This window comes from Chaetodon trifascialis, chromosome 13 (assembly GCF_039877785.1).
Source record: "Chaetodon trifascialis isolate fChaTrf1 chromosome 13, fChaTrf1.hap1, whole genome shotgun sequence".
In the NCBI taxonomy this organism is placed as follows: Eukaryota; Metazoa; Chordata; class Actinopteri; order Chaetodontiformes; family Chaetodontidae; genus Chaetodon; species Chaetodon trifascialis.
In genome coordinates, this window is record NC_092068.1 from 7,624,075 (window position 1) to 7,648,054 (window position 23,980).

General features: G+C 42.0%; 1 protein-coding gene across 1 annotated transcript in view; it reads right to left on the bottom strand.

The window, feature by feature from the left end:
- dntt (deoxynucleotidyltransferase, terminal) overlaps positions 1 to 23,980 on the bottom strand; it is a 79,237-nt gene that overhangs the window by 53,485 nt on the left and 1,772 nt on the right. The window contains exons 2-6 of the mRNA XM_070978067.1: positions 19,728 to 19,902; positions 16,970 to 17,080; positions 4,657 to 4,827; positions 1,059 to 1,130; positions 738 to 861 (exon numbers count right to left, since the gene is read on the bottom strand). Coding sequence (XP_070834168.1) covers positions 738 to 861; positions 1,059 to 1,130; positions 4,657 to 4,827; positions 16,970 to 17,080; positions 19,728 to 19,902 — 653 coding nt within the window. The remainder of the gene's footprint in view (positions 1 to 737; positions 862 to 1,058; positions 1,131 to 4,656; positions 4,828 to 16,969; positions 17,081 to 19,727; positions 19,903 to 23,980) is intronic.

A 23,980-nucleotide genomic window follows, 5' to 3' on the forward strand; every position in this document is an offset into this window, starting at 1 on the left:
CACTGTAGGCAGCTCCTGATCTTTTTATTTGGCTTGTATCATGCTTTTTTGTTGACACTATGTGACGATTATTGTCTTCTTGTCGTTATTGTTTTGTGCGGAAGCCAGGTAGATTAGCAACCACTTTGTGGAAGCTAATGGGGACGTGAATAAAGAGTGGCTGCAGATTCTTTAATTAATTTACTACTGCTCTGGAAAGAGTCCAAAACCTCCCTCCAAAATCCATCTGTGATTAAACTAAACAACAATATTACAAAAGCAATGAAGGACAATTCCCCACAGAAATGCAGTGTAAACCAAAATCTTGCTTTACAAATACCAATAATGTGAGATAAATCAGAACTCTGCTTCTGTAAGTCAGCGAACTCTCGTTGTCTTTGCTTTGATGGCCCTCTCTGCCCTGCTGATTGATGAGAGCTCATGGGAATTCCACAGCGAGCGTTCTGTTTCACAGTCACTATTCATTGATTTTTATTAAAAATACCCCTGCTGACTTTTCCATTGTTTTCACTGTAAACTCCCTGCTGCTCTCACTTTAGGGAGAACACATTACAGCCTCACATAAGGAGCCTCCTATGGGACCAAAATAGACAAAAAAAATCCCAAATGACACACGGGCCCCCTGGAGAAATGTAACACTTCAGTCTTTGAATCTTTCTTAGATGCAAACTCGCGTTGAAATTTCCAGTCTATAATTTGTGGAGTGGCAGATTGGAGATTGTGAGATGTTGATGTACCACTTTGTTGCATCCGGTTTAGCTGAATGCTGCGGTCTGCCAGAACGTCGCTGAATGAGCGCAGCCCTCTGCGGTACCACTTCTCAGCCGTCTTAGGTCCAACCCCAAACACACTTGTGAACAGCTGGCAGGAAACGAGGTGAGAACGTAATCAAGAAGACATGCTCTGAAATGACAGGCCTCTTCTCAGAAGGGGTTAGCATTCAAAGTTTTGAAGAGCTCTGTGCCCTTAAGAGATCGCAAATGCAAATCACTTTCAGGGCAATTTCAAAGCAGCAAAATGGAGAAAGCAAACGAACGAGTTGTTTTTCATCTACTGACCTTTAGTGTTTGATACCTTTCATCAGACAGTATTTTCTCGACATCAAACGCATGGCCAGATTGAAGGATCTCCTGGAAAACATAAAAGTAGATGATATTATTAAGAAAAGCACTGTTGGTGTCAGCATCAGCATGTTTTCCCCTGGTTTCTGTTCCATCAGCAATTAACAAATGGCCCCAAATTGCTGCTCATTTGAAAACAGTTTCCACTTAAATCAGGTGCTCCTCGTGTCCTCATTTCCATTTCTTTTCAAGAAATAACGACTTTGTTGTTGTGAAACCTGGGATTAATACAGTTTTTATGGCATTCATAAAAAGCCTGAGGTAATGTTTTCTCCAGTTTCTACTGTTTGCTCTGAAACAACTTTGTTCCATGTTTAATTGTCTGCCGCTCTCAGCAGAGCACCACTAATTTGCTGGTCACATAAGCTGCTTTAACTGTCTTCATTATGCGGAGGCATAAAGTCAGGCAGCAGTTATCTGGTTAATATCAGCAATCTTCCGTGGGGACATTGTAAAAGTTGTTAGTGTTTAGAATGAGCCTATATATTTGTGTTTTACAGTACGTATGTGTGCATTTTAAGCTTGTGCATGAAGGGATGACATCTAGCGTCACTGAAACAGTGGACCTAAGATCCAGACTGTGAGTACAGCGCAGTTTAAAGCAGCCGTCACTGCTCAGCGATGCATCCACCCGTCCACCTCTGCTTTTCAACCCTCAAGCGAGGGCCAACCTCAAACGCAAGGATAATGCTTCAACTCACTCCCCGCTCTGGGGAAGACACACATCTTCACATGCACATGCACACACATGCAGAAAACACACACTGACTATTCCTCGCCAACTCTGCCTCAGTGCTCCTAGATTTTCATGTCAGTAGGTTTATATCTTTTCTCCACTTTGGATGTTCAGTCAGCAGCGAGCGGTTCAGTCGCTGCTGACAGAGTGTCACTCCGATGTTCACAGGCACATCAAGCATTTTGTTTTTACTCTGTTTGGTTTCACTTTGTTTTTCGTGTCATGTCATTTTCCTGTTTTGAGCCGCGATCTGTTTTTAAAGAGACAACCTTGTGGGTAAAAAAAGCCTCACCGCTGGGTGTACGTCTGAATCATGTAAGAACAACAACAGGGAGAGGTCATTCACTGGCAGTCTAATTTGGTCTCCTGGGACATTTATGTTATTTTGTTTAATGAATCTGCCTCAGCGCTGACAGATTTGACAGATTTTGAAACTTGCTCAGAGACCCGCCGTGTGTATGTTAGGTTTAATGTGTTAGAGAGTTGGACTGCAGAGCTCACCTTGTTCTCCTACGGGGACTCGCCGTTCTCCCCAAGCAAACATTTCTCGACACTTTCCCTGACAACTTGCCATGATTTCTGTCCTGAGCACGACTGTAGGTGAGGGGATGATTGCCGAGTGACCCAATAAGACAATTTTTTCCCAGACGAGATTCGTGTGATGTTTGTCAGTGTGTGTGCTCATGTGTGAGACCAGTTTTGTTACCGTGTATGTCTAGGACTTGAAATTTCAAAGCTATTTTTGATATCATGTTGAAAGATTGAACTTTTTTTTTTTTCAGCCTTCAATAACTTACAGCAAATGTGTTGTGCAAGATGAAATTCCACTTTGGTGTCACCTCCAGAAAGAATATTTGGGCAGATTGGTATTGTTAGAAGAAGAAAGATGCAGCAATATTCTTTTTGACACCTAAAACTAAAACAATCTGCAAACAATTTTATGGGATAGTCCACCAAAAAGCATATACACACTCCATGAAGTGAAGAAAATTGTGTATTGTACTCCCTTGCAGAGGACAGCAGCTTATTTTCTTTTATTTCTCATAATATCAAAAGGTTAATTCTAATGATATGTCAGACAACTGCTGTTGGTCAGTCTGTTCCAAACACCCGTAGTTTCTCCCAACGTAGCTGAATGTGCTATCATGTACAGTAGTGTTGAGAGAAAAGGCTTGTGCTTTGTATTTTTTTGTATATTTTCCATGAAAAGACCTAAATCATCTCTTAATACTTTCTGACTTCCTTATGCCGACTGTGGCACTCAGCCCTGATCCCACAGGGTCTGAATAAGGACATAAACCTTTCAAAACAAGTCAAAAATACATTTCTTTCTTACAATAATTCCCTAGACAGCCGGGCACTGTAGTTTTTAACAAACCATCTTCAAACAGGAGTAAATAGTGTGTTTGCTGGGGATTATTTTCAGCAAATTAATACACATTTGCATCAGTGAGTATTTACAGTAGCAGGGTAGTGTATGTGGGATTGACTCAAAATAAACTACAGTGCCCATGGTCATGGTAATGAAGGGACATGTCGCCTAGTGCAACAGTATGGCTCATTGATGCGTTTTCCAAAGTTTATGGACAACAATGGAGCTCTGTGGCACAGAGGAAAAAAATATATCAGGCTTTAGAATCAATGAATTGCTAGTTTTTGTCTTTTCATGGGATTTGTTGACATAAAAAGTACTGAATATCACCAGACTTACTGTTCAATAATTTACTGATGAGGTGATGATTCTTCCAAGCCCTGAGACACAGACCAGCCAATGGAGCATTTGCCACCAGGCCACCAAGAAACTGCATAATTCAGCAAACACTGAATAATAATTATCTGTCTTTATATCATCTCCCAGCCTAATCTGTCAGCCAGCCTGCAAGAGCGTTGGCACTATAAAAACAATTCACGGTGCAAAAAAGGTTTGAAATTGCTGGTGTACAACATAATGAACATGAATTTAAGAGTGGGAAAATGGAATATGTTTCTGTGGACATTTTGATATGTTTTGACACATTTTACTGCGACTCTTGTATTTGTTGTGCATCGCTGCTATCCTTTGTCAAAGACCAAGAAACTGAAAACCAAAACGTCAAAAGACAAAAGACAAAAACTGGAGCTGACAAACTAATTTAGAACAACCACTAACATCAAAACCTGTCTGCAAAATTTGTCACAAAAACACATACAAATGGATCTTACTGTCCCATAAACTATCACTACAAAGTGGCCAGTATTATCATTTTATGCTGAGTTAGCAAGTTTTGTTGCACTTATTAATAAAGCTCAGTAATGGCCATGCTTTATAGCTACTTTAAACAACCGTTCTGTTAGTTTTGAGTGTTTTAGTTCATTCATCACATCACATGTACTTGGTATTACAGCTGACCATTTTCCAATGCTGGTGTTTGGATTGACTTTCTCCTGTCAAGGCAGCCACTGATTTTTTGATCATTATGAAAACAGTATGAAAATCAAGTTCCAGAGACCTGAAAGTTTTGTGGCGAGAGCGGTAATCCATCACAGTAAACACTGCATTATTTATTATTTGCGCACACAGACTGATTGGAAAACTCTCACAATTTGAAACTTTGACAGTCGCCCCCTGAAAACTTTGCGTTCACAAGCTATGTCGTCAGAAAATCAAATCCAGAAGATGAAAATTGAGCAAAACGTTTGCTGTCCTGTCCCTTTTAGTGTGGCTGCCCAAATTAAATACTAATGTTTCATGACAACATTCTCAACACGTAATACAGATGGATTGACTGTCAGCTGTGTAGACTCTGCATGCAGCCTTACGTCCATGATTGCCTTTGTGTGTTCCCCCAGGCAGGGCAGGTTGTGAGTGGAGGCCATGCACCTCACCGCCCAGGGCAGACTCTTCAGGACAGATGCAGCTCTCCTGAAGGCCAGACATGGACCCTCGATCTCATTGAATTCATAGTTCTCCGCCAGCACTTCGAAAGCATCCTAGAGGGAGAGGCAGGCACAAAAGTGAAAGGAGGAAGAAGAAGAAAGAGACAAAGATGGAAAAAATCCAAACTTCTATGGGTATAATATTGTATATCAAATGGGCTGACTGCACGAATCACCATTTCTTTAAAGGGTTAAAGGGAAAACTCAGGAAAGAAAGCGAGACCAAGCAAAGATGTGTGAGGTGTTCATTCACATATGAGATGCGCTGACCCATACAAGAAACCAGTACTCCCTCCAGTTCCTTCCTTCTTCCTTTATCACTCCTCTCCGTCTCTGTCCCTGTCCCTGTCACTGTAGAGCAGGACGTGCTGCATGTTGCTTTTCTTCTGGCTGACCGCACAGAGACATTAGAGACTGGTGAACACCAGACAGGAACCTGTCATTTTCCACTTGTTCACAACAGGCTCCCCCGGGCAGCAGCCATGGCTTTCTCTCCACAAAGGCAACAGCTTCAAACGCTCAGCTAGGCTGCAGTCAGGAGCATCATCCGTCAGGAATCAGTGAAACGACTTTTACACCAAAATTAGCTCTTAGCTGCCTGTTTTTATCGTGGTGTGTCATGTTCGACAGAAAGCGCAGAAAAGCAGGGGAATGGAGCACAGAGGCCAATATTACAATATTACAGTGGTCATGCTTTTCTTTTATGAGATGCTGATGATGAGATGGAATCAGAATGTAGTACAAGTTGACAATTGGGTCTGATATCAGGCACATAGGCACGTCTTCATCACGCCAGAAAAGGGGTGAAAATGTGCATGTCCACCCAGGCGTCATGTTTCCATCACTCTGCAAAATCCAGAGGTTAGTGGGTGCTTTTTTGTCAATTATGAAAGAAGAACTAGAGAGCACACAACAAGCACATAACTCTGACAGCTTCTAAGTTCGTTTAAAGCAGCTTGCAGCGTGATGGGCCAACAGATGTCCCTACAGTCCCCCATGGAGCATTTTACTGTCTTTCAGCTCATTGTTTTGGCTTTACCTAACATGGCCGTGACTGTGCAGGTTTCATTCAGTCTCACAGGTCTCATCAGCACTGTTTCCAGGCACAGCTGCCTTTAGCTGTAAAAACCCACTGTGCACTACCTGCCCAACACCAAATAGCTGACAAACAAAGTCAGCAGCTAGCAAGTGAACAATAGCAGCTAAAGAAGCAGAGACAAACAGAGCCAACAGGGGAGTTAATATTGGACTAACGTTTGGTGGCCAGAAACATGACCGCTAACAGGCCTTCTCACAGGACAATGACATCAACAGTGGCTCTGTTGTGTCTCCCAGTAAGCCAAGACACAGTGACAGTGTGACAGCGAGCAAGCATGCACCAAACCACTGAGACATCATTAACTGCATTATTTACCCCTGTGATTTCCTTCAAGTCAAAATGTTAAATGCTGTGAGAGGCCCACCATGCTCTGTGCCTGCTGGATGTACAAACAGGCAACTCTTTGATAAAAAGTTTCTATATCAACTCATTAAGCTGATATTTCAATGTTGTATAGCTTGTTTTTACTGTTCCAAAGTGGCCAAACGTTAATGCCTACATTACAATTTTACTATTGCTTTGAGTGGATATTTGAAGTCCTTTAAATGTAAACATAATTTCTCAATGCTTTCACTAATTATTATATAAAATAATGGCAATTTATATGAAATAAGCCATAACCACAAGTTACCAGCCTACATAGTATGGTACATCAGAAAAAGCTGAATAAAGGGATGACTTTTTTCAGGGTTGTCCAAACCTGATCAATATGGGATTGAACATTCGTATGAAGAGAAGTTAAAAAAGACAACCATGCAGGTGGCTTTGTGAGGCTGTGCTTAGTCACAGCTGTGCGAAGGCGCAACATGCCCACAACCCCAATGCTAACATGTTATTTAACAGGTTCACCATGTTCCATTGCACCAATGTTCACCATTTAACCATGGCTTAAAGATGTTTTGAAACAAATTCCAAATTTTAGGTAGAAAATAGTCTGACCTGTATGTTAAAATGTGTGTTTGACCAAAGATTCCAGGGAAAAGTGCTTTGTAAATGGCCACATGGTGGTGCTATCCTCACCAAACTGTGGACCCTAATCAGTTATTTCTTGGTCCAAAGCTTTAGTGTCCACTTCATTATGTTAATGTCTCCTGTAACTCTGCCACTTTCTAGATATCCTACTAACTAATGTATGAACTGACTGCTTTTATTAGATGAACATAAAAAGGATTGTTATTGCACTTCAAGAGAATGAAGTGAGAAAAAGCACTTCAGTAAACAACTTCACTGTCACACGTTCTAATACTGGCATGCAGCTGAACATTTGGCACCGTGTTCATCTGGATCGCTTCATGGATTGTGCTGCTGCTGAAGTGATGAGCTACTGTTGCAGAACCGAGTGGAGGAAAACATGTCACCACAGGAGAGCTGGATCATCAGCATAGCCATTCATTAGCTAAACAGGTAATATTTTCATGTGGGCTATGACAAAACATTTCAAATAGCATTCCTGTCTGAGTGTGTCTGAGATGGCGCAGGTTGGTGCAGTGAGGAATAAAGAGCTGCAGGTGGGTTTTGTGCAGAATATTATGAGAACTCCCATCCCACAGCACGTTCCTGAAAAATTGAGCTAGTTTTTATTGAAGCAAGTGGAGCAAATTCTCTGAAATAAAGAGCCAGGTGTAAGATTCTTCATCAGCTTAAAAACCCAAAAAAGACACTAACAATAAATGTTCTGAAAAACAATATTAAAAAACAAACAATATTTATTGGAAAAGGGACTTCATACAATTATCACATTTCACTCATTTATAGAAGCACATAACACCACAGGCTGATGCTAATGCTGAAAATCCTCAGAGGATTCTTCTTGCCAAACCCCCTACGCATTTTGTGTTATGTGCTTATTTGAATGAGGGAAATGAGATAATTGCATTGTCTTTTTTTCAAATTGTTGATGTGCTGTCGCACTATGTAGTTTTAATTTGGCGTGTTATTGCACTGTACACCTCCTCAAAAATAATTTTCCAACCCACAGATTTTAGTATCAGTTTCAAAGAAGATACTGCTATCTTGTCCTTTGTCTTGTATCATTGCAGACCAAATCCTTCATCTTTTGTTCTACCTTCTTCATTCAAATTCTGTGTCTTGATGTGGAATATCATGACTGTTTGGTCTGTGTCTGTATACAGTAACAACAACAATGACAAACAGTGACTAAAACCATGTACAAAGCTGCTTCATACATAAATAAAATGATGGTTTTTGTGCAGCATCATAACGCATGTCTAAATACTCAAAAGCGAGCCTGTTCTCGCCACAAAGAGTCAAACAAAATGAGCCAAATGAAGGGACACCCATCAGGACAGATGGTCAGTTCAGTTTGAACAATCGTGCTACTGTATTGTCATTTTTGAAAATCCAAGTTGGTCATAGTAAGAGGTGGAAGATAACACTGCACACTTCCAAGGCATTTATAGCATTGCACCCATTTCTATACACATAAAAAAGGCCTTGTTCATCACTGCCATGAAGAGGATACGATTGTCAGCTGCAGACATAACAGAAATTGATGTATTCAACCCATCCTTAAAGTCCAGCGGTGTTGCTTGGTGTGGGGGATGGGGTTTCAGAGCTGTTAACCATCCAAGAAGAGCATCTGTTGGAGCATATCTTAGTTTATATCTCAGTGAGGCTTTAAGAAAACAGGCAGCTGAGTGTGCAATATCTTCTCTTAAACCTTAGATTGCACAAGGAGCTCAGAAATTAGCCTGTAATACCTCATGACATTTGGGTCAGCATTTCATATTATACTACCTCTTGCGTGCTCCTACTCTGCCCTTTATGTAATGCATGAATCGGTTATGTTGAAGAAGACAATAATAGAAATGCATATCAGTGAAATGTCATGGAGCTGATGAAAACAGTCTGCCTGTACACAGTGCCTGAAGGACGGATACACAAAGCCACTACAGGGACTCAAGCTGAAGATTTCTAAATCCAGAACCTGGACTTGACGCAGCCCAGTGTGACCAAAGCTCAGGACCGTGTTCGTGCTTTTCTCTCCTCTAGCCAAACCGCGATCTGAGGTCACTGCACCACCCGCAGTCCTGTGCAGACACGCAGCCTCAGGTCAGTGAGCAGCAGACTTTAGTTCAGCTCACCCAGGAGACGCACTGACCCGTTTACTACAGCACATGGAAAGGGAGCAACTCTTTATATCCCAGCAAACACACACACACACACACACATACATGCAGCTAGGCTCTCTTCGCAGCATGCAACAAAGAGGAGAAGCAAACTCGTAATTGGATAGGTGATAGGGCACGCTTCTGTTGTGCAAGTGTTTAGTGTGTAGAGTGTGTGACAAGTAGTTTGTCTGGATGTATTCTTTCTATGCTGGTTTGGGAAGCCTCACTAATAATAAGCACAAGATAAAGGTCCGTAATACGACATGTAGTAGTTTAAGAAGTCAGAAGAAGTCAGGTGTAGCTACACTGTAGCTAAGTTTCACTGTTTTCAAAGCAATGGAGGAGACATGTTCTGTTTCTGGTTGGAAAGTTGCAAAAGCAGAAATGCTGAGCTTCCAAGATAACGCAGGTTTGCAGTAGACATTTTCCAGAGCGCTATTCTGAAAATGTTACACGAAACAGTTGAATTTTGTCAAAACTTATATTGAAGCCTGACGTTCCATCCATTTATCCTGGGGACACAGCAAGTAAGAGCCAAATGTCTCCTTAAGGATGGAGGGCAGGGTAGTGGTGGATCATAAACATGACCCTCACATATAAGACCAGCTTTCAATTCCCATATGAAACCAATGATGATTGTTTTAAAGAAGAAGTTATTTTAAGCCAGACCATGATTTTGTTCCTAAACTTAATCGAGTAGTTTTGTTGCCTAAACCTAGCGAAACTGGGGCTGAAACATTTCTCAGCAATTTATTATTGCTACACCGACAGATTGAGAAGGCGTTGACGCCCAAAGGCGTCACAAAACATGACAGTGGCACGGGGTACCCGAACTGCTGAATTAGATGATGGTTATAGTCATGATAATAATTCTGAGAAAACACAATTTTGGGATTGTTCTACTTCAGAATCAGGTCCCAGTTTGACCATGTAGAATTACACCTATATTACCACTTGCTATTGTCGTGTAGGCAAACAGTAGCTAGCAAAACAGAAAACAAGCTGAGGTTTGTGCGTTTGGTGAGCAGATATGCTCGAGCTGAACTAGATGCTTCAAGCTATCGCCAACAAACAAGTTACTCAAGCTGAAAAGTCCAGTCATCCACTTGCTACAGGGTGAGAGGAGCTGAATGAACGTGCCAGCTCTGTGTGATGTTGTTCTCTGAGCATTTCATAAAGCTCAACAGGCGTCTCTTGTGTCTTGTTATCTTGAGGATATTGCTTTATTGAAGCAGCTTGGAGTGAATGTCGGAGGTGCATATTATTCACACAAAGAGGGAACACATAATGTAAAGGGTTGCACAAACTATCAGTAGGGAGTTAAGAGCAAAGTTGCAGTCTGGGGGCTGTTCTTTGGTGGATTGGAGGACGTCACAAACGTCACCTTACAACCTGACTGAGACTCTGCTGTGAGGAATGGATGCTCTTAAAGCAGGCAGGAAAACATTTGGCAACATCCTCTGTGTATGACTTAGGCCAAAGAGTAAACTATCCAGATTACTCCAACATCAACATGATGGTTAAATTGTGTCTTACACTGTCCTTGAGCAGAGCAGCAGAAGAGAGGGGACTCACATCTCAACATAAGAAAAAACAAGTAGCCTACAGATCTCATCTGTCACATGCTTGTCTCTCAGCCCCGATGCAGTCACCTGTCAATGGAAGGAGCTGCTTGTAGTGATAAACCCAGAGAAATATCACTCAACACAGCTCTATGTAGAGTTTTGTCATCTTTGCTAATTGTTTCACAAGGACTGTGGCATGCAGCCATCAGCTGTTTAGAGAATAAAAAGCTTGAACAGACCCACTGTACACTTCCTGTCCAGCAAGTGATCATAGTGGAGCATTTAGCTTAAAAGCTAGCTAAGCCTTAGGAGTTAGTGGAGACCAAAACAGAACAAGGAGAGTGAACCCTGGACTTACTTATTTGTTGGCGGCCCGGAAACATGTCTTTAAATGAATGCTAATGTTGCTCTGTGCCTGCAGGATGTGTAAATAGCTAACTGTCAGCCATGTCAGTATTGTGCTTACAGTTTCTTGTGCTGCCCCCAACTGGCAAATAATTATCATTGCAAGTTTAACTCCTGCTAGCAAAAGGATGATGTATGTCTTTAAATTCGATTATATTTCCTTGATATGAGTGGAGTGACGTCATAGCTCATTGTTGCCGAATCACACTCAAGCAGAACACCCAATTAAAATTATCTCACCTGCAGGAAAACTGAATTTTAAGACCTGACACACAGACACACACTCTCTGCAGCTGTCTGTCAACTGTCATGTTGTCATTGCAGCTGCATGGAGCCAGCGCGGCAGGCTAAAAGCCCACCCTGTTCCGTATATGCGTTCATCTAATTAATGAGGAGTTCGGGCTGGTAGGGGGACTTAGTGCGCAGGGACGTTGATATAGCACGCCGATTTACCCCCCACCATCGGATATCACGGACATGCCTGCGAGTCGTGTTCGCACAGCAGCCCGCCTCTCTGCATGCACAAAAAGAAACCATGAAAGGAGGTCAGAGAACCCACTGAGAAGAGTTTTAACACCATTAACAGCAAGGAGATGGATTTTATCCGTCCCATATCTAATGAATAAGTCGTAGACATAATTCTGGATTGATTTTTTTTCCTTCATGTAATTTTAAGGTTGACCTCAGATGAGGAAAAGGAGTTTAACTTTTGTTTCTACAAACGCCTTCAAAGGAAAGTTGATTTGATTAATGTGAAATCTAACAAGATAATGTCATGGAAGAAATAAAAACCTAAATCCAAACAAGTACTAAACAAGCACTGTTTGACCCATTCCTAATCCATACAGCTTTTTGTTTGTTAGCTCTTAAAGTGTGAATGTTACTCCAGTGAGGGTTGGAGGGAATCAATCTGATGCATTCAAGGTTCAGTGCTCCCATACCCCCTCCACCCATCTTCTCATCCGTGGCGTTGCTCCTATCAATACATTGGAGGCCCTGTGCTGAAGGGAAGCAAATTCAGGATTTTCAGCCCTTTCTCTCTGCACTCACTCCTCCTTTCCCTCCCCCCATTAGACTGGCAAACTGTGCGCGTGTATATGTATATGTTGGTTTGTGTGTTGCCATCAAAGAAAAGGCATCCGATGCTGCACGTCAATCAGCCAAGACACAAATCAATTTTTGTGTCGGCGTATGTCAGGCTTATGGTGAAATTATGACAGCAGAAGACTCGTGGCTAAGCAGATAAAAAGAGAGAGGGTGTAGGCTTGACTGGTGTGTGTGCAAGCACAAAGACGGTGTGGATTTCCCAGTCGCAGCAAGAGCAAGACAGCAAGAGACAACAAGAGTGAAAGAGAGCACGGTAAGAATGGGTAAATGGGGAGGGGGGCATAACAAAAGGGCAGAGAGAAGTGCTACAGGAGTGAAAGAGTGTGAGGCAGAGCTGGTGAGGAAGCAGGGATGAATAAATCAATAGTGCATGGCTGTGGAATGAAGGGCCGCTTGCTGCCAGCGAGTGATTGACACCTCACTGGGGTGCTGTTGCTGAGATGATGCTCATCCTCTCTTCCTGATCCTGACACTGCTCTGCACCACCTACTTCCTCCTCCTTCACCAGCACACCCTGCTGGCCCCGGATGCTCCTCCCCCCCCCCCCCTTCCTGAAATCATCTCAGGTTGTTTCCTCCAACACTTCCTCTGTCCAATGTACGCATACACTTCACGCAAAGACATGCTCAAAACCACAGCACATCCACATGAATGCACATCATTTTAAAGGCTCCGTTTGCATTATTATCAAACATATTGGTTTAGTTGGTCAAACACAAACAGGAGACCGACAGTGGCTGGGTGCAGCAACAATATGTTAATTAGTGAGCATTAGAATTAAGCATTAATTCTATGCTTAATGCATTAGAATTAATACTTAATTCTAATGCATTAAGCATTAATTCTAATGCTTAATGCATTAGAATTAAGGACTAGATGACAAGATATCAATCTTGTCATCTAGTCCTCACTAAGAAAGCAACTCAATTTTTTTCACAATATGCTGTAAATGTCTTTTTTTAAAGTTACTGCAGAGACAAACTCCCAGCACCACTTCATGCTGTTTCACTAGCTTTCGGAACTCAAGTATCTCGCTGAGGGTTTCTTTGACCGTCCTTTCCAAACAAGTGGAACATGTTCCCGGAGTTTACAATCCATATTCTACAAATAAATTAGTATCTACTACAGCACTTGTTATTAGAAGTTGAAACTTTCTAATAGATTCATTATATCTACCAATGCTCTCTTCTGTCTCAGCCATTTCTGCTCTGTTATTAGCCATGTTTGAAGAAGCCATGACACTCAACTAAGGATGTATTCTAATGCATAATGGATGTAATCCCATTCACTTCAGTGGAAATTGGTCACCACACACAGCTGAAAAGTTTTCCTAGCTCCCAGGTTTGCCTCCACATCATGCAGCCTCTTACACATACGCATTAGTGTTTCTCCGTCTGGCTCCACCTGCATACTCCCACATGGCCTGTCGTCTTTATAGTGAGATGACATGATGCACTTTACTCACTCACCTTACTGGGAGTTATACAAACATAAAATATTTAGGAATTCACAACACAAAGAGTGAAAATTGACTCTGTGGTTGTCTCGCTGACTCGCCTCATTCTGTGGAGCTTATGATGTTTAACCTGTGGTGGTCTAAGGCTTCTGGGAAATAGTGTCTGTTACAGGCAGCTATAAACCATCTCTGAATGAATGGCATCACCTATGGTGGTGGTTGTGTTCCTTTTGTTCCCTTCTGAAACCAGAAAACAGAGCCGCTGCTTTTCAGTGTTATGCGAGGTTGTTCGCCAACAGTGTTTTGTTAGCATTGCTAGCATGAGCTGAGAAATTCCAATTTAACTAACCAACCTTTTTTTTCCTCCAGATAAATACATTTCTTATCATGGAAAAGATAATTATCCCTCTTACAAATGATTGTCCTGGACAGTTTAAGGTCCCGTTGAAGACATTATGCAGATTTGTATTCATTCTGCCCATTCAGCCACCTCAAACCAGGCTGATTGCCTGCTCTCCACTATTGCTGCTTGCGGCTTTCTTAATATCACGGGTTTCGTGCAAATAATACGTGAAGACAAACTCACATGGTTGTTGTTGCTGGGTGACATCAGCACTGACTAGCCATGACACACAACAGTGCATGCACCAAAAAGATATTGCTTGGCCATATACTGACTGCATTGTTGTATTTTCAAGACAGATGAGCAGCCTGAAAGGAGTCAGAGAATAATGTAGCTGCATGGCAGCTTAACAACAACTGAACATCAGTTTGTCCATAGGAGTGAGGGCGTTTAACAATGTGCTTTTGTTGTGAGTCTTTGCTGCGTATAAACATCCTTTTTGTTCTGAAAGTCATTGCATTTTTATAGTGTATATTGTGTCTCAGTGTTTATCACCACTGCCTTTAGACATGTTTTCTCCTCTGACATTGCTCATCACTGCAGTGTACAATACAGTGTATACACTGTATTCACATTGAACTGTGTATTCTGTATATAATATCTTCTTGTTAGCATTACTCATTGTTACACCCGCTCTGTGTATGTACATTTATATCCACAAATGCCAACTGTAACTGCTCCAAATGCTGTGTTTATCTTAGTGTATTCATATACACCCCTCACAGTTATTAATATATCCCTATACGTATGTCCATTACTCTACACGCTGCTTTTCACACTTCTAGTCAGATGCTAAACTGCATTCGTTGTTTCAGTCCATGTTTTATGTGCAATGACTATAAAATTGAATCTAACGTGCAATGCTGTCAGCTGGCATGTGATTGCTAGGGAGTGAGACTGAACGTTTTAAGCAGATGTTATTGACAACGTTAATGAAGGAGCAGCAGTAATCCATATTTGGCCTGTTTCCAACACTGTGATTTGACAGCAAGGACACCAAACAACTAATGCCAGTATAATTGCAGCGTCTCTCCAACTTTTTTGTCCGTCTCAGTTAAGATTTGCCACTGAAATGGAGGACATCATTATCAGCATACCCACAATAACAATTAGAAAGATAGAGACAGACATCGTGCATGCGTATTATTTTAGAGTATCTCAGTTGCCTCAGAACCTTGACATGTATTCACAGGGATTACGTCACCGCTGCGCCTTGCATCAAGCAGACAGCAGGCAGATCAAGGATAGCTTTACCATTGTGGATCAATAACTTGTCTCTCATTAACACTGCATTGCACAGTCTTGTGTATAGTAGATCATATCCTGTGTCTAGTGGTTTGCTGTTGCGCATTTCTAAACAGACTTGGCTTACAGTCAAAGAGCAAGGCAACACTTTTTTTTTTTATTTCTATGTGACTGAAATATTTCAAGTAACTGCATTTTATCTGCCTCTGCGGAGGGTTTTACCTGTGGCTTTCTGAACACCACATCTAGAACAACCTTTCTCTCTAATCAGAAAGTCTTCTTTGATGTGCCTTTATGTGGGGATAATGAGTTAATCATGGGGATAGGGAAACTGAGTGGGATTGCTAATTATAGAGTTAATGCTGTGGAAAGAAACAGGGGATAAGGAATTGAACGGCAGCCCTCCCCAGGTGAGAGTGTGGGTGTGCACATCTGTACGTGTTTCTCCATGTGGACGACACATGAACACTAGCACACGTGGGTGAATTTCGGTACACGTGTGTGCATCTATTACGTACATTTACCGTCACTGGCAGGTAAAAAGTCATTATGAAACAGATGCCTCACAGGCCCTCGGTAAGCTGTGCTTAATAGGTCTTAGAGGAACTCATCAGCGGGTCTCCACACTCCCACACAAACACACACATAGGTTTGCCAGTCACTTCACTGTGATATTGCATATCTCAGACCTCTGATTTCATATTCTGTGCCAAATGTGGCTTCCAGACAGATCACAAAAAGCAAAATGAGAGTGAGAGAACACCACCATTGCATATTTTCTCCACTTCTTCTTGTAGTGAGATTCTGAATGTTCCATTAGGTCACAGCAGTGTTATTAAACTTACAAGTAATTACTGTTTTCATTCTGAATTAATGTGCCAATTATTTTATGATTCATTATTTCCTAGATTAATTGTTTAGTCTATATAATGAAAAGTGAAAAATGTCCATCATGATCTCCACTGTTTGAGCCCAAAGTGACTTTTTTTTCCAACATTCTAAAATCCAAAGCTATTACATTTACAATGATTTTAAATTAAGAAAGAAAGGCAGCAAAGTCTCACATTTGTGAACCTGGAAAAAAGCCAGTTTGGGATTGTTGTTTAATTATTGATCAATTATCAAAAACATTGCTTAATTTATGTAGCTTAACTAGTCTTTTCAGCACTATTCACAAAGCTTATTTGCACAGTGGCTCATTGTTTGTTTTGGTTGATACATTGACTGTACGTCGACTCTGCCCTGTTCCTATTTTTTGACTGGTTTCTCATTCTGCACCTGCAGCTACATTGACATTATTAGCAATGCATCATTTCTCTTTTTCTTCACACTCATCAACACCTAGGCCAATCAGCCGATGAACCACTTCCCCATTCTGTGTGGGAACCGTAACGTCCCCTCCTCAGCCTCTGTGACACCCCTCCCTCCCACACTTCCCGCCAGATGGCAGAGGGACAGATCCATCATTGCTTGTGAGGAGTGTCACGTCCGTTGACCATCTTGGCGTAGCGTGCGGAGCCTCAGGGCGTGTCCGTGCCATCCCTTGTGCCAGGGATCATGGGCATGTCAGCTGTTGCGCCTCCAACGTGCCGCAGATGCTACTCATTTGCAGGTTAATGTATTTTGGGGAGAGTTGTGTCAGAGCGCTGGTGAGTGAAGCAAGCCAGCTATCCAATTAGAGCAGAACAGATTAAGGCACTTTTTACATTGCAAAGTCAGAGCGACAGCCACTGATGGGTACAAGTGCAGTTGTGTCCAGAGTGAGGTTAAATAACAGTTTCTTACTGTGAAAATCTTGTTATTGTTTTCTGTGGTTGTCCGTCTCTGGCAGGCATATTGGGAAACAGTGGCCACAGCGGTGGGTGTCATGCCTTCTGGCAATGTGGGCAATGTGTCCTATGTACAAAAATAACCAATGAACACACATATACATATACAGTCATAGATCATCTTGATTTCTGAGCTCTTGCAAATTGTTGTCTGGCTAAATGTGTAAATGTGTGTAAGGCTATTCCCGACTAGCACAGAGCCAGGAGTTCAAATTGAATTACATAAAAATGTAGCCATTTGCCTTGGAGAAGTTATTTTTATGACTGTGTGTCTCCAGGGCAACAGGCTAATGACACTCATCTCACAGTCTGGTGGCATCCAAATCCATTACACTACCTAACCCATGGCATTACAAATCTGCTTGCCATCATCCAATTTGCCTCCTGTAAATTGCCTTTTCATTCTATGAAGAAATGGTTCCCCATTTGTAATATATGTGTCAAAAGGATTACCAATGTAATATTAATATTCTTGCAGACAATTAGATATCACAAAAGGGAAGTTGTTTCCATAAAATTACCCGTGAATTGGGTGGCAGAATGATACAGAGAAGGGTGGAAGAGGAGAGAGAGGAAGATGGAGGGATTGTTACCACGCAGTGTTGACTGGTACTGATGCTGCAGAAGGAACAGGGGTGTCTCAAAAAGATAATGAAAAGAGCTACTACCTCTCACACTGCTGGGCTGAATCAATCAGTAAGGGATTCAAAAAATGTTCATCATTTATTCTCTGCCAGGAGCCTTTCCTGTTCTCAAAAAATGAAAAATACAAAAAAAAAAAAGAATAACTTTAAATATATTTCACGGCACAATTTTTCTGCCAATCAAAAGTAAAACTGTCTTACAAACTCCCTAAGTGCACTCCCCCTAAATACAACAGGGGGTTCTCCATCACTTTTCCACCTCAGCTGCAGTTTGTTTAATCCAATATGGGATTGTGGGTCCATGGAGACAAATGTCTGTGCATCAGCATGCAGAGGTTGGTTTTCCCCATCTGGGCTTGGTTATTATACAGGCCTGTAACTCTGTGGAAGTTAAAGCTCTCAGACTGATCTCAGAGGAAGCATATCCCCTCCTGGCTTTCTCTCCAGTGTCCTCTCCACCTTTGCTGTATGGCTTAGATGTAACTAAGCTAACGTGTGCAGTCTCCACGCTGCAGCTTCATTTTTCCATGTACCATCTGCTGAGATAAAAAGGTACAGTAAGCGTTGCAGGACCTCGCCCACTCCTGCACCTTCCTGGAAACCATAGAGACACTCTGTCCCTGCCTCCATGTTAATGCCCGTCACACAGGCAGAAGAGTGCACTCAGGTGGGTTAGTGAAATCCTCTCGGGCCACTGAGCAGGGCAAAGGTCAACGAGGTTCCACCTCTTAAGGGAGCATTGCCCCCGCACCCACGCACCTGCACACTAACCAACAAACACCCTCCCTTGACGCACTGCCCACCTGTCTCCTCGCGGGAGGGTGACAGCAGACACGTGTTATAAGCCAGATACAGACTCTGAATCTCAATCACTTCCATTTACGTTCCTTTCAAGCAGCAGTGTGTTCCTACATCCTCTCCACTTCAATGGGCTAAACAGCCTCTCTGCCAGCCATGAAGCAATGTTACATTCTAAATACATATATTATATTTTAGTGGGCTTTGATACTTAAAATTCCTCCCTGACTTGCTGTAGAATATTTTTTGATAGTAAAACACATTGCATTTCCATACTATCAAGAAGAGCCGCAGGCAAATGTGGCCAAGAAGTAGCCTGTTTGGGGAATATTTCATCCCTACGTGGTAGCTCCTTAAATAGATTTATGACTCATAAAAACAATCTACTGGAAGTGGTGCACACATAAATGCCACCGCGCGTTACCTCGTTCACACCACAAAAAAATAGGAGATGTGAGCTTGCGGTTACCTGGGGAGATGGGTCAATAAATGTCAGCATGGCATCATTAGCCTTGTCACTTAATGATGCAGCCAACTTGAAGCTGATGTGCCACACTCACTTGGCCATGTGGAAACAATGCTAGAACAAGACAAAAGCCTTTTCTGGGGATATTTCACAGGAAGGCACAAACACGGCGAATGTCATTGTGACCATTAACGCCGTCACAGGCTGTTAGGAGAAAACATAGATGGAGTTTGGCAAACGTGACTTCAGTGCTTGAGTGTTTTTCTCTCTCCACTGTGGGAGGAACAGAAGACAACATATTTCTTTATTTTGGATCCATATGCTGCCAAGCCCTCATTGTGCCATTCACAAAGGGAAATATGCATGTTTCCGTGTGCGTGTGTGTGAGTGTTTCAGTTAGTGAGCAGCTCTTAGTCCTGATGTCCAGCTGAAGGGTTTTTTTTGACACTCCCACGCAATATGGGGGATGTTTCTGCTGCTATCAGTCAGTTGAAGAGTGGTAAGGAAAGCAGGAAAAGCAGAGGGAAGTTAGGTAGGTCCTCTTTGAGCGAGCTCCCTGTCAGGAAGCGAGAGGAGGAAGCTCACTGCGTACCTAAACATGGTCGAAATACCTCCAGAATATGCATTTCCTGTATGAAGGAGTATGACGTTATTGTGTTTCCTCAAATACTGCATGTGCATGTCATTTCTTTTGTGGTAACATACTCAGTGAAAAGCTTCCTGTTTGGTTCATAGTGCCATCTAGTGCTGGCCGTATATCTTTTATCTATCTGCATATTTTAGTCTGATTTGTGACACACACAAACCTGAATGAGGTGTCTGGTCTCCACAGCAACAGGTCTCCCCTCCTTCATGCTGTCAGTGAACCAGCTGACGTCCAACACATGCATGTTGGGCAGACTGTTCGGGGCACTTTCCTTTAGCCATTTCCACAGGGATGAAGCCTCGCTGTCCTCTGACACCACATGAGTGACCTCATCACTGTAGAAGGAGAAGGAAAAAAGCTGTCAGAGGGGTCATAGTAATTCACTGTCAGGTTTTATTCCATTGTGTCAAAGCTCAGTGACGCAGGTGAGCATTATTTAGTCTAACAAGCTCAAATTCCCATTCAAGCTTCAAGCATTAAACCTGTAACAGCTGATTTTATTGGCAACATTGAGGCAGCAGAAAAAAGCTGATATCACCTTCGGATGTGGAAAACTTGTTTGCAGACAGATGCTATAAATACATCCAGGAGTTAGCGAGCAACATGAGCATCCATTTGACTACATGAATTAAATCCAATTATTGACTTTTTGCTCTGCTTTGGTCTCCACCTACTTTTGAGGGAAATATCTGGGTCTTTAGCTGATAATGTTCCATTATGTTCACTAGCTAGTCTTGCTGAAACTTGGTCTCAAGTGTTTCTCTATAAAGAGAAATTAAAGTTTTGATGATCTTTATGTGCTATGTATTTAAAACTCAACTAATTATCTTCATGAATACAATATGGGCATGGTTTGATCAGATTTGACTGACAGTGGTGCCGCAACACAGCCCCTGTGATTTTGATTAAAATTTCTATTTTCTGATTGGTGGATGGAAGCACGTGACATCACCATCACTTTTTCCCACCAAGGCCAGTCCACTCCAAACACAGAGAAACACAAAGACGGAAATCTCTCTTGTGAAAGAAACAAAACTGTCAATAGTGTGTTCATGTACAGCCAAACTGCTCATGGTAAGAGGCTGATTAAGTAATTGAATTTCTCTTAATGTGATAAAATAAGCAGACAAAAGCCTTGGTGCCGTGTTTATGGATTAGTAGGATTCCAGGAAACCTTGAATTGTTTGATTGAAATACTTTCTTCACTGCTTGATTTAACAGAAATAACTTTCCTGTCTTGGACTCAGCAGCCTTTAGAGAGCACAGGGGCTCAAGTGAAGCTTTTTAAATGCAGCTCAGATCCCAGCATCACAGTCTTATTCGTGCTGTTTGGGGATCAACACTTGGTGAACAACAATCAGCACAGACCCTCAGTGCCTCCCTCCACTGTTTGATAGCTGAATTCACTCAACCAGTGCCTCCTACAGCTCCACCGAGACTCTCTCAACAGACTTTTTATCACGGCCCCCTCCCCTCTGCTTCCTGCCACGGAGTCTAACTACCATACCCAATCAGGGCGCTCAGCCGTGCATAATTACCCTCAGCACGCTCCTCCTCTTCCTCTCTCCTGGCATGGGTAAATCGGTGGAAGGACTCCTCAAGACATGTCCCAGGCTGAGGCCTAATTGGCCGAATCACTGGCGAAACTAATCCTCTATCTGCTTGGCATACTGGTCCGGCCACCGATGGTGGCCATGTTTAAAAAAATCCTTCCCAGCACAAAGACATGGACAAAGAGCCACTCGAACAGACCAATTTGAGGAATCTAAGGGACACAGCTATTATCTCCAAAAGCTTAAACTCACTTACTGTGAACAGTCTAACCACTGTAATAGAGATTTGGCTCTTGGGTTGATTTACCTCTAAAATGACAAGGGGTTGAGCTGCTATGATTGAAGATCATAGAATAAAAAACACTTTCTCCTCGTGCCATGTTTACCCAGATATAATCCAGCCCCTGAATTTGGATTCTTATCGTAGACGTAGCTGCACAGAATGTAAAACGGCAGATTGGCATGCAAATGAGCGAGATGGCAAACCCAGCACCAGATTGTACTCCCCAGAATCAGTGGGACTGAGCCCAGACACAAGGACAGGCTAAAGTCAACGGGCTTTGATATGGAGAACTCTCTCGAGTCATCTCTCTGCCCCTGTGCATGTCGGCAGCTACCCTCCTATTCCTTCCAGTGAAAACCAACAAGCAGATCAAAGACGGAGTATGTCCGGAACAGATTTTTACACCATGGCAGGGGTTCGTCCATTTGCCTCTTACAGCTGCTCCCGTGAGACGTCTTCATTGAGACATACAGGATCATTGTGAGCAGCAAATTAATCACAATAAATAAACATCTCAATTAAATTCCATGAAATTCTTATTAAACTCACTGGAGAAGAGCTGCTTCCATGCCTAATCAACCAAGATGTCTCAACACAGATAAACAACATGAGATGTCCAATCACAGCTTAAGCAAGGCATCCCGACATGCTGAAGTGGTGTGTATGGGGTGTAGTAAGAGTGATACTCTGAGTTTGAGTTTGGATGGTGTGAACGTTTTTTCTTTACCCTTTCCCTGTCGCTCTAACATAAACTGCAGAAGATTAACATAAACTGAAGATTACTGTATGTTATTTTGTTACAAAAAGCCCTGTTCACAGCCAGCACATCCACTGTGTAGAATGCATATACAGACAGATATACATATACCCTGCTGTATAGGAAAGCCAACAGGGTTATCTTAACAGCCAGATCTTCCATTTTTCCTGGTCTGACCTGGAAACACTTAGTAATTTGTAATTAATGGGGAGGTCGTCTGTGATCTTAATCCTATGCAAATCTTCCATGTCCATAATTAGTTCAGTAAAGAATCCTACCATATTTAGCCAAACACATAGGTCATGTGATAATATTCATCCCATGCAAATAGATATTTGAGTCATTTGGGGTTGTCTGTTGTTTATTGTCAGACAACTAAACACACATGAAACTTGATCGCAGCTCATAATATGTTGAGCAGTCAACAGCTGTGCTGTGAGATCGGCTACATATTGACATTTAAAGTGAGTGATGACAGAAAGGGTTAGGAACAACAAAGGGTTGTAAGCCACAAAGCATCAATTACTTGATCTAAATGAGCTGCAAATGAGTATTTATGCTTCTATAGACATGCAGAAAGTGGGCAAAACAACTCTACTATATTATTAATATGGCTGCTTAAGAACAGACACTTCTGAAACATTTATGTTACACAGAGCTTTGACATCATTTCTGGGGGATAATGTCAGTAAATTTCAGTAAAATACAGACTTTGCTTATGCAGTGCGAGAGGACTGCAGTAATTTCTAAATTACATGAGGCCCCTGGTAATACTAGGACTTAACACTAACTAACTCTACCCTGTAATACAAGAACAATGCTATTCGTTTATCTTCCATGAATCTGTGCTGACTTCTTTGCCTGGGAGATGCAGCATTAGCCTTAGTTTTCTTTAAGCATGATATCATGTATCTAGTCATGAAGGGCATATTTAAGGCCGCCTTACAGATTTCAACTGAAAACACTACAAAGTCAGCTGGAGACACAATTTGCTAGCTAGTTACAGCTGACAACATCTGCCAGCAAATCAATGGTTGCTGCCTAGAAATAAAAAGCCTGCTTTTGTCTATCAGTCTGAAATCAAGGACTGAAAATACCAATTTTCTCTAAAAATTGTTATACAACATAAGCAGCACTAAAATCCAATAATGACAAGTTGTGTCCTATTGTGTAGAAATTATTTTTGGAGTCAGTGGGTCGCAATTATATGGAAGCTATGCTAAAAAAATATTTATCTGAAATTAATTAATGACAAATTAATAATCATATGTGTTTTAATGTAAGATAACTATTTAACCATAATTTGACTAATATATATGGGCAAGTCAGCAAGAAGCTTTTTAAAAAAGACGGGTATTGTGTTATTTAACAGTAATGTGTTGATGGTCCCTTAAGTCAGACCCCAGCTGTTAAATATGAGGGCTGGGAGCTTCTGCCAAGACTTGTTGAGCAAGAAGACGCCACCGGTTCCAGAGGGAATGTCGGCTGAATGTCCAACTTTACTTCTACGCAGTCATTCGTGAAAGAGCATTTATTGCAGGTCATCAATCAGCCAGGACAAACATGTCGATATTTGGATCCATGTGTGTGTGTGTGTGTGTGTGTGTGTGTCTGTGTGTGTGCATTCCTTCATGCACAGAGGAATCCACACAGTGTGTCTGACCATATGCTCAAGGCAGAGTGCCTATAACTCGTGGAGGACTACATACTGGAGGTGTTGCTATCAAACTGCAGCTGATATCAGTTTTGTCGGCTTGCAGAATTAATGTCAGTTTGAGGCAGGCATGCTCTACTTCCTGTCGTTGGTTTCAAACAATTGT